We start from the raw sequence: 11,703 nt of genomic DNA on the forward strand, positions 1-11,703 counted from the left end.
AAGTTCGGTGGCTGGTGTTGACGAAAGAACTGGTGCTTTGGATGTCGATGTCTTGCGTTGAATGGTGAATGTAGAAGTGTGTGAAGCAGGACGAGTATCAGTGTGTTGATCGAGTGAGGATAGTATAGACAGAGTTTAGCGAGGGCCCCCGGAAGGATGGCCGTTGGGGCCCCGAGGCTGGCGAATCATTTGTACCCCCCCCCCCTCCTCCCCGCCCCAACAACATTTACCATTTACAGGGGGCCTCAACTTGTCTTTCCGTCTAGGGTCCCCGATACCCTTAATCCGCCACTGCTCGGTATGCAGTATCGGTTCGGTAGTTCGGTCACTTGTCTGCATTCATCGTCGAACCTACCAGATTTGGTGTTGCCACGACATGGTGGGAGTATATTCTTTGATTTTGACTTGATAACGCCTATTTTCGAGATACGAACTTATCCATGATACTGTATGCTGAGAAAGCCCAATGTGCAGAATCTTCAAGGCAAGTAATTTATGGTTAACACTATCAAAGGCCGCTTTTAGATCGATATAAAGCGTATCAACTTGAAGTCGACAGTCAAAGGAGCGCACACACGATGAAACAAAATTTAACAGGTTTGTGGTAGTAGAGCGCTGGGGAACAAACCCATGTTGGTTAAATGAAATTTAGAAAAATTTTGCTCCAGCACACATGGATGTGACGCCACGATAGTTTTCAATGATATACTTGTCACCCTTCTTATGTACCGGGAACATAGTTGACGATTTCCTTACGTCATGCAAAGTGCCAGAATCTAAAGATACTCAAAAAATTGTAGAAGTGGAAATGATTCTGACTGAATATAACAGTTTTGAACCTTTTAAAATAGTTTTTAACATTCGATCTAAAGGGAAATTATTTGGAATTTTACAATTGAAGAGTCAAATCAGTACAAGTTGCACAAAGAACTGTCAAATTTACAAAACCGCGTATCTCCGAATCCGCGTATAAGAGATACGCGAGTACGGATCCGGACTGATCCAGACTGGTCCGGACTGATCCGGACTGGTTCGGACTGATCCGGACTGATCCGGAATCAAATCCGGTTATGATCCGGAGTCGGAGTCATATTTTGCGCACCGGAGTCGCATCACTACCCGAAAGGTGCTAGTAGGTCCGGTAGGTTGTTGTTGTTTGAACAGTTTATAGAGGCTTTGGCTCCAACGGAGTTTTTTCGCCTCTAATGGTCCGGTAGGTGCAAAAAATCATAAATGACTCCGACCCATTGGTGCAGCGAGTTCGGGTTGGGTCGGTCCAAGGTGGGTTCATTCCGACCCATGGTTGCAGCGAGTTCGGTTCAACCCGGATGTTGAGTAGTTGCGTGAAAGCATAAACGACTCCGACCCGTTGGTGCAGCGAGGTCAGTCCGACCCATGATGATTCGCCAACCTTCAACCGATCTTAGTCTAATAGTCTTCCTAAATTATGAGCAAAAAGAACAATAAATAACACGAGTATTAACATTATCGACCACCATTCAATTCTCACTTGTTTATGTGCTGTTATAACTGTATTGAAGTTTAGTATTTAAACAATCGTATCGTCGCTATTATTCTAGCGATGAACTCTATAGAATAGAATAGAACTCTATAGCTAAATTATTTAAATTTGTGTCAACGTTTTGAATATTTCCAATTCCCTGATAAACATGCACACAAACAAAAATATTTTGTGTTTTTTATTTCAATGATGAACACTTGCTTGTGCATTACACACAAGGAAAAATAATCCCCTGCAATGTAGCATAAGGAAGCTGCTTAGGCGCTATTTAGAAGGCTACCTTATCTATTGCAAAAGGCGAATTCAAGTAGCGATCGCTTTAAGATCGATCTTTATTATACCTAAATTAGCTGCTTTGGCATTTTTGGTTATATGGGATATTTTCAAGTGAAACCATATAACAGTGCAGAGGGCAGATAAAGCTGCATTACAGATTAAGCTCCACTGTATAAGCTATCCCACCAACAGATGGAAAGGATGGAAATTTAATTTACAATCGAGGAACAGTACTGAGAATGCACAAGAAGGCTCAAGAAGCTGGACTCTTTCACCGAGCCATGAATAACCAAAAATAGCGGAATTTGGGGCAAGTTTGCCACCTTAAGCATTTCAAGTTATAACTCACTAAAACGTGTTTTAAAAAGCCGATTTAAATCTCATAACCATTTTACATCTATTTCCTCACTTATAAATGAGTTTCGCTTGAAAAAAGTGCAAACAAAACAATTTTTGTAGCGTTTTAAAAAGGGTCCAAAAAGACGTTGTTTTTTGGGCTATGGGGCAAGACGGCCACTCGTATGGGGCAAGACGGCCACCTAGTTAAAATAACCGTATTTCTTAGATAATTTGAAATTATTACGTTTGTACCACTAGTGTATGTATTCCTACATGTCTTGAGTCACCAATGAACCCCTTTTCATCACAAACTGTTTCGCAATATGGGTTGTTGCTGGTCTGTTTTTCCGGAGTAGAATCCGCTCGTAAAAGCGCACCGTACCGCTGAACGCTACAACAATGTTTACATTTTTGACAGCTCGCGCCTATGAAAGATGGTGGCACACTTGCCCCAAATAGAGATGGCTCTTTTGCCCCAAAAGTTGTAACTTTTTTGAAATTGAATTTTTCAGTGACAAAAAGAAACTTTTTTTCAACTAACCCCACAAAAAATTTCATATTTTCTCAGCTATACGGTGGTGTAAATATTTTCTCGGTTGATTGTTCGCATAATTTTTGAGAGCTTAGTTGGTTGGATTAAAAAAATATAATATTCTGCTCAATTTTGAAAATCAACATAAATCAGTTCAAAACAATGGTAAATGTCGATTGGTCTATATGAAATTCGGCTCAGTATACTTAGTCATTGGAAAGCAACCAATTGTATTCACAATTGATCATTAAACTAAGGTTTTTAAGGAAAAATGCTTGGTGGCACTCTTGCCCCGTATGGCACACTTTCCCCAAATTCCGCTACAAAGAACAACAAAAAATAGAAATTAAAGAAAAGAAGGTAATTCTGGCCACTCTGCGTGATTGAACAATACAGGTAGCCCTCGTGTTAGGCGATATCTCGAATACGCGGATTCGGAGACGCGGTTTTCTAAATTTTATAGTTCTTTTAGCAAATGGTACTGATTTGATTGATCAATTATCAAGTCCAAAATAATTACCTTGTTTGCCCAAAGTAATGGCCAAATTTTACACAGCATTCAAAAGATGAATAACGTATTTCGGAGACAGCTTGTATGTTTGTTTGTTTTATTTTTTTTTACATCAAGTCGGCTGTCACGTTCGTTTACAACCGTGTTAAGACGGGTTCGGCATTCGTTCAAGTAGGTTTGAAAACCAACAACGCATCGAACAAACAAACTCGCCTTTGGTTTTTCGTTTTTCTTTCTGTGAGAATAACAATACTAACGCCGCTACCTCGTGTTTGTACAAATTAATAGCAAAAAAGACCCGCCGTTAGATAATAATTTCTACACCCAATCAACCAAGTGTTCCTTATATCTTAGTCCCATGGCATCGCAGAAGAGTGACGAAAACTGCATGGATAGTTCCACCGAAATTAATATTCCTGCAGTACCAGCTGAAAACAACGATCAAAGTCGAAACGATCCAGAATACTCAGACTTAGATGATCTTCTGACGGATAGTACTAGTTATTACAATAACGCTAAAAAATACTGGTCGAATGTGTCTCCCACGGTAGATGGGATGCTAGGCGGATTCGGCAGTATATCGTTCATCGATATTCGTGGCTCGGAACAGTTTCTAAAGCAGCTCTACAAACAAAAACCCGCTCCCGGACGCAAATGGGCCTTGGACTGTGGTGCCGGCATCGGTAGAATCAGCAAAAACCTACTTCTGCCATGGTTTGACCAAGTGGATCTGGTCGAGCAGGATGAGCACTTCTGCGAAACTGCTCGTAAGGAATTAGCAGACTTTACCTCAAAATTGGGAACTGTATTCAACTCAGGATTGCAAGACTTCATCCCGGAGGAAGGACGATACGATATAATCTGGGCACAGTGGGTACTGGGCCACCTGACGGATGAAGACGCGGTCCAATTTTTTGTTCGTTGTGCGAAAGGACTCGCCCGCGGAGGAATGATAGTGATAAAGGAAAATTTTACGACGAGCAATGTAGTAGACGTGGACCGAACCGATTCATCAGTTACAAGACCATTGTTACAGATGAAACAACTGCTAAAGCAAGGTAATATGCGCGTCGTCAAGGAGCAACGTCAAACAAGCTTTCCCAAAGAACTCTATCCCGTGTACATGTTGGCGCTAAGGCCTATAATAAAGAACTAAAATTGCCCGTGAACTCTGTCTTTAGATATCGTTTAGTGCTTTCTTTATATTTTGAATAATACGTTCTTTTTATTTCCCTATCCTTTGATCATAACCATAATTCCGTAGTTTACCCCCAGTAAAACCAGCATCCAGAGAAACCCCTGAAAAAGCTTACAAACATCATGCACACTATTATCTTTATTTTGCTACACTGTTTCACTTGTTTTTTTCATCATATCATCAGTTACCCTGCCAAACTCTCAAAGCAATTCACAACATTGCATGCATTGTGATCTTTAGAAAAATGACCTTGCATATGAGATAGGATTGAATTAATCTCCGCAAGGAAATCCAACTAGTATTCAGAAGGAGCATGTATCAAAAGTGAATGGTTAACATAAAATTCAAAGGTTCGTTGGTGCATTTTTAAGGTTAAAGGGAGGATTGAACGAGCCGACAAAGTTTCAATAGCATTCAGTTATGAATTCAAGGTTGATGTCCTAAGGAAAGTAATCACATTAAAATAGCGTATGTTGCCGTAATGCAAGATACCGTATCATAAACTAATCGCACCCAGTGAGCTAAAGTCTGGGGAGCTACACCTACAACATCGTTCCTTCTATTCTTGAATGCTCACACCTTTAGTTAGTAGCTGATATCGTGATTGTGAAGAATATCAGCACATATAGATCAATTTTTAAAAGCCTTTGTTGCACTACATGTGACAGTTTTTATCCAGCCTTGGTGGTAAAGTGAGTCAACTACAACACTCCTTTCCAAAATCAATCAAAAATGTTTACTGTAATTTGACAGAAATACGCTTTCTATTCTCGGTGGATATAAAGGTACGGCTCCTTTGCTGAAATACATACAACTTAACAATGGCTACAAAAAAAACAAAAGAAAACATACTTCACACAAAAACATGATTCCAACAAATTCACAAAAAATAACAAAATTACACAATTGTTTACTATTTCTTCGAAAGTACAGCGGAAATCGCGCACAAAATAGCTGAACTTATTTACAATGAAAACATCAAACACACAGGACATGGAGTAACACAAATGAACAAACAAAAAACATAATAATCTTTTTGCATTGTAAACATAACCGATACCAAATATTAGTAACTTAAAAGTAAACTAAATCAAACCAAGGGGTTTAACACTTTCCACAATACAAAGCCGACTGAAATCAACACCAATTAGAACTAAATATTAAGTAACTAACATAAATAGGTTGATATCCTAATCGGAATACAAACAACACGTATTACGTTTAGTGATTTGAACGAATTAGTTGTCCCAAAATTAAGAGATTAAGAAAAGAAACGTAAAATAACAATATTCCTAGGCACAGCTTTTCTTAATACCTTTCCAACATAACACAGTGGCGTCTTTTGCGCAATCTTACATTGCCATAGTTTACGATTTAGTTTCATTTTGATTAAATTGAATTGCGTATGATGTTTCGCTCATATTTTCTTCCAATACCAATCGACCGTTTTCTGCTTCCTTTCACACAGCTGTTTTGGCTTAACTTTGTTCGGCAATCTCTTACTGTGCAATACTTTTGCAAGATACCTTGTACAGTACCGTTCATTCCGTTTTTTTATATCCTTGTTTCGAGTATTTTCAAACCTTTTTTTCAGTGTCATATTACTAGTTTTGTGTAATGTTACAAGCGCGCGCGTGAGTGAAACTTTCCTGCAATCATCTTTCATCCGTCGTTTCGTGCAAACTAAACAAAATAATTGTGGGAAACTTGAGTCGATACTCCGACAGCTGGAGTACGTTCAGACACAGTAATACCACTTGAAGCACTAAAGCATAGCAAAGCGAGATCATCTATCATATTCTTAGATTGAGGGATTAAACGATGATCCGTTCTATGTTTTGATGATGGATGATGACGATGGTGATATCTAGATGAGTACTTCAGTTTCACCGTGGCGCAGTCTCTACTTTGGTATGAGACCGCGTGCTTTCGGGAACATATGGCCCGCTCCTGCACCGGTGCCTCCATGGCTGCTTGACGTAAGCGCCGACGTGGATACTTTCTTTACCGGTGCCGCCGAGTGCGCACCGAATGCAGGGGCCGCTGATTTGCCACGGTTGTATACCGAGGACCGGGCACGGCTAGTGCTACTACCACCAGCGGTCATTATTCCGCTGCCAATATGGACACTTCCAGTCGAGCCATTCACACCTGCCACGCTGCCAGTACTGCCGCCCATGATACCACTACTTCCGGCAGCACTACCTGTTGTAGCACTTGCTGCGTGTTCCTGCACGTTTCGCTTGGTGATCTGATCGAGACGCATCTTCATCATGCTCGCATAGTTTGACTGATCGGTGATGTCGATATCATCCTCGGTTTGCATTGCTTCTGCCAGGACCGCTTGCAATGAAGCCGACACTTTCGGATTCGAGTATTCGTAAGTTGTTCTGAGTGGCATGTCCAGCTCGTAGTCAAGTATGTTCTCTCCCTACAAAATACAAAAAATACAAAATATTGTTCATCTCTGGTTTTCATGACATTCCATAAGGATAGTTTTGTAGCGCGCACACACACACTTACCTTATAGCGGATTGCATCGCTAGACTTCGTTTTAATCATCTGCAGAGCATACTCACTCATCGGTCGTCTTCGGCTCGGATCAGCGACTGGGCGTGTCAGCATTTGGTGGTTGTTCAGCATCATGCTTCCATTAAGGAACCATTCTTCGGCCTCGTCGTCGTACTTGGCCTGCGTGTATAATCGTGACTTCACCTCAGCCGGTACAAAGTTGTCAATGATTAGCAACAAACGTTTCAGCTCCTTGATCAGCTCATTCTGTGTCATTTCCAGCTCACGCCTATCTCGGTTATGCTCATCGCGGGTGTCCTGTAGCTCCTGCTTCAGTGCCATACATTTGGCATAGCACTTCTTTAGCTTACGCGTCTTCAGTTCTACCTCCTGCTGGAGCGAGGTAAACGTTTCGCGAATTTCCATCGTAGATTCTTCTTGCAGTTCCAGCTGTTGCTGCATTTCGATTTCCCTCTTCTTTCGTTCCGCAATTTCAGACAGCTTTTTCTCCAACTCAAACTGCCGCTCGGTGTATGTGTCCAATATATTCTTGCCACCCTTGACTAGTTGCCCCTCTAGCTCTTGGAGCTTTGAGGCCAATGCTGCGGTTGCTTCGCGTTCCTTCATCAGCTCTTCTTTGGCTTTTGTGTCCAGCTCGTTGAAATCCTGCTCGTTCTCCTTCTCACAGTCTTCCTCCTCCTCGACCTCCGAGTCAGATTTCTCATCTGATTGCGTCAGGCTCGGTTCGCGCTTGACACGCGTCGCTTTCTTTTTAGCCTTCTTCTCCCTGTGTACCGTTCTTTCCCGCTTCTGCCTTTCGCTGATAAGCTTACGCAGTTCCGCTATCTCGTTCTGGTACTCGCGCAGCTTAGTATCCTGCGGGTCTTCGTTCTTCACCGGTTTGTTTTCGATCGTCTTGGCCCGATGAGCGTATCGTAGCGTGGTCAGCGTCTCGTTGTAATTGAACTCGGAGGGACCAATGTTCGCTATCATGATAGTCTTTGAATTGCCTCCCAGCGAATCCTGAAGCAAGCGCGTCAGCTTTGAGTCGCGGTACGGGACGTGGGGAGATTTTTCTGCCAGCGCCGAAATTACATTGCCCAGCGATGAGAGCGCCCGGTTGATTTTGCTTGCTTCCTTCAGCCGTTCCGCAGTTGCACCCGTCTTCGACTGCCGTTCACTGCCGGCCAGATCGATCAGATTCAGCTTGCCCACTTTGACTAGAGTCGACCCCGCTTCACACATTTCAATCTTAATCAGAAAAATCGCATGTGAACGGGAACTGTGCTCGTTCATGTTGGTGAACCCGACCGTACGGTTTTTGTTGCCCTGGTGCATCACGTGCAGCATGTCCTCGACGCTTTTGCACAGCACGGAGTGCAAGTTCGGGACCACGATACCGCCATCCCGCTCGCGCAGTTCCAGCGAGGAGGTTGAGTTCGGTTTTAACAGATCGCGCAATTCCTCCATGTAAATTTCCAAATACGAAACTGCCACCAGGAAGTTCATGTTCTGTGCGCGATTTATGTGTGCCCATACCTGCTCGAACGCCCGTGGTATGATACCCTTTTGCTCGGGATCGTTTTTGATGCCCTCCATCGTGTGCGTTTTGCCCGTGCCAGTCTGACCGTACGCAAAGACACACCCATTGAATCCTTCCATAACGGATGAAACCAGCGGACGTACCACTTCGTCGTAGATCGTTTGCTGGGTAGAGCTAAAACGGGGTGTAAATCTTCTTTGTTAGGTTTGCAACGCATGTGATGTATGGAGGATACTATACTTACAGACAATCGTACACAGCATCGTACGTAAACATCTTTTTGTTTTCTCTCGAAGCTTCATTGCAGTTCAGGATTTCGATGACACCTCGACTAGGAAAAACGTCGACCACTTTTTGGAAGTTTCCAGTCAATTCCTTGTTGTTCAGCGGCCGGCATCGTACCACCACCTGGACACATTCATTTTTTGTGTTCTAGACAAATGCAGGAAGCAAAGCATAATAATTAGAACAATATATTTACACAACACGTTTGCATGAAATTAGCCAAAAATACGACTATCCATCACGTGAAATTGGCACCATCGGTTACGTTGCGTTTTAGTGCGTCTCGCATGAGCATTTCGACACTTTCGATTTTAATAGCTTTTAGTCACACTTCGATTCACCACGACGGTGCCTCTCTTTTGCTCCACTATGTTGCTCACGGGCTCAGGAGGCCCCCTTATAGGACCCCTGTATGTTCGTTTCAAAAACACACCTTCCGCGGGATGGAGGCGTGCATGATTAATCTAGCCCACCTGGACTAGACGGTTCAATAAACAGAATGGAATTGTGCAACAGTTCCCCGTTTCCTGTTCTTCTATGCCCGAAATCATACAAAGCGAGCAGACAGTGACGCAGAGATTACACACCAACCCCAACGCACATCTCGGAGCGATTTTGAATGAATGCAATAAAACAACTCCAACAACCAAGCGATCTCCAAATGCAAACGATGATGCCATACCACCCCTTTCAAGGAAACATGGACGGTTCAAGGAAAAACATCCATACTTTCACAACTAATGCTTTCAACCTACCGATAGGTTACTTCTGGTTTTGATGGTACGATCCATTGTAATTTCTTAATATTGCACCCAAATTGAAACAAAAGCACCTGAATTTTTCACCCACAACTCTGCTTTTCACATGGAATGGCCCATTCTGTGATGGAAAAGATTTGTTTGCGTTATCGATTAGCAACGAAAAGTTATTTGTCTGCTCCCTGTATGTTCCTACGTACACATTCACAACAATACACAGAGCTGTACACTGTCCGTAATTTACGCACACCACCAGCAAACGGTACTGTCAAACTTCGGCAGCAATCGAGAAACGTCAAATACTGCATAGATCGGACTGGTATAATATCCACCAAATTAATTAGACCAATTCAAAATTGCAATAATAACGGTTTAAGCATGGTTTGCGATCGGTGTTCATCATTCATCAAAATAATGGAGATGTTAAAGATGATGGTGGATATTGCTTATGATAATTAAATGATCAAATAAAGTTTTCACACTTATTGTCCAGAATAAATTTTACTGGACTACCTGGCCAAAAGATGAAGAACAAATTAGATTAAAAAAAAACAAGAATAAGTTATAAATATTAATTATTATTAATTATGGCATAATTAAGCCCTCATAATAAAAAATGTTAAGAAATAACATGATTATCTTTTTAATTTATCAAACATTCGGGGGTTTTCTACAAAAAGTTGGCTTTATTGCAGTATTAATTTTTTAATCCTCGCAGACATTATCTATCCGTCCGGACTTAGAAGTAGATAAATATAGCAGTAAATTAAACAATGTCTCTAATTTTGTCCCGATGGCGGTCCCGTGGTACAGTCGTCTATTCGCACGACTTAACATTATGCTCGTTGTGGGTTCAAATCTCACATGAGCCATAGCAAGACTACGTGGCATTTCAAGTGTCATGACATCCGAAATAGGCGGGCATGACCGCGTAGGTTGTTGCGCCGATAAGAAGAAGAATAAGAAGTCTGTACTATAGACAAAACGGAAAACTATGACGATCCGATTACCTGATAGAAATAAAGGATGCTTCTACAAGACCATTATTCCCCGCTGACATTAACAACTGATCTATGAAAGTGTCGTGAATTTTATTGAAGAGAACAAGTAAACGTTAGGTAAAACAAAAAACTGAAAGCAGATTTTTTCTTTTAGGTGTGTACAGGTATGTGAAATGATAGCATTCACTCGTTTTTCTAACAGTTTACTTTGAGTCATTCGATTAATCAATCGATAAAAATGCTATTTTAATTAATAACTATAGGTTTAACAACTGCTCACGAACAAAAATGAGATTCGAAAATATCTCTAGACAGTAGATAGCTGCACAAAAAAGCTGCTCTTGAATATCGAAGCAAATATCCGCTACGATTGCACAGCTGAGAAATTTATTAAGCCTTCCACCGGTTAATCCGTCCTTAGATAATCGACGTTCTACTGTAGTTTTTTTATACGGAAAATTATACGCTGTTGTAAAATACCTAACGCAATGTACAAAGAATAATTCTTGTATACACCTAACTACTTGAGTTTGTACAATAATACAATAATAATACAAATAAATACTCATTGCTATTTCAACAATCCTTTTGCATAATATCGATTCACCACGCCTCATTTGCGTCGGTCTCGTGGTACAGTCGTCAATACGCACGGCTTTACAACATGCCCGTCATTGGTTCAAGCCGCGAGTGGACACCTCTCAAGACGCTGATCATCTGAATGTACAATGACGTTATATCAAATTGCTAAACATCTTATCGCGTCTATGCTTCGATTCCCAAGTTGCTTCTTCTATCTACGCGTCGTACATCCTGTATTTCAATTTAAACTTGGATGTTAAAAATCAATTTTCCTCCCCTATTTACCTATCCTTATGCACCAATCATCGCCAACTATCCCCTAAACAAATGGTTCAGGGATATCACGCAGGAAAATCATCGATAATAATAATAATTAAAAACTATTCACAGGTACAATAAAAACGAAATGAAATCGACACTATCAAAACAATCGTAAATATTTGTTGGCGACGGTTGTACAAACAAAACCATTGCTAACCACATTTGCTTCGTTCAAACAAAGCAACTTATACAAACAAAGCAAAACAAAATCCTCTAGAACACGATCGAGGAAGCTAACGCGCAATTTTCTAATTAATACACAATCATATAATATTTATTTTTTTATACAGCTATGATGATTCATTGTTTCATTTGAAGAGTATG

General features: G+C 41.2%; 2 protein-coding genes across 3 annotated transcripts; one reads left to right on the top strand and one right to left on the bottom strand.

Moving 5' to 3' along the window:
* Positions 1-3,538: 3,538 nt before the first annotated feature.
* On the top strand, positions 3,539-4,349 carry LOC3291081 (N-terminal Xaa-Pro-Lys N-methyltransferase 1). The gene has a single exon (XM_559058.4). It carries the CDS (start codon positions 3,539-3,541, stop codon positions 4,334-4,336), a length of 798 nt encoding a protein of 265 aa, XP_559058.4. The 3' UTR covers positions 4,337-4,349.
* Positions 4,350-4,356: 7 nt separating this feature from the next.
* On the bottom strand, positions 4,357-9,705 carry LOC1272651 (kinesin-like protein Klp68D). Of its 2 annotated transcripts, none has more exons than XM_311552.5 (4): positions 9,473-9,705; positions 8,677-8,864; positions 6,902-8,606; positions 4,357-6,809 (listed from the first exon to the last, which is right to left on the bottom strand). In XM_311552.5, exons 1-4 carry the CDS (start codon positions 9,506-9,508, stop codon positions 6,282-6,284), a joined length of 2,457 nt encoding a protein of 818 aa, XP_311552.5. In that variant the 5' UTR covers positions 9,509-9,705; the 3' UTR covers positions 4,357-6,281. The 2 variants fall into 2 exon arrangements, with proteins under 2 accessions (XP_311552.5, XP_061513073.1); XM_061657089.1 differs by lacking the exon at positions 9,473-9,705 and adding an exon at positions 9,151-9,353.
* Positions 9,706-11,703: the final 1,998 nt, after the last annotated feature.

This window comes from Anopheles gambiae, chromosome 3 (genome assembly GCF_943734735.2).
Source record: "Anopheles gambiae chromosome 3, idAnoGambNW_F1_1, whole genome shotgun sequence".
Classification (NCBI taxonomy): Eukaryota; Metazoa; Arthropoda; class Insecta; order Diptera; family Culicidae; genus Anopheles; species Anopheles gambiae.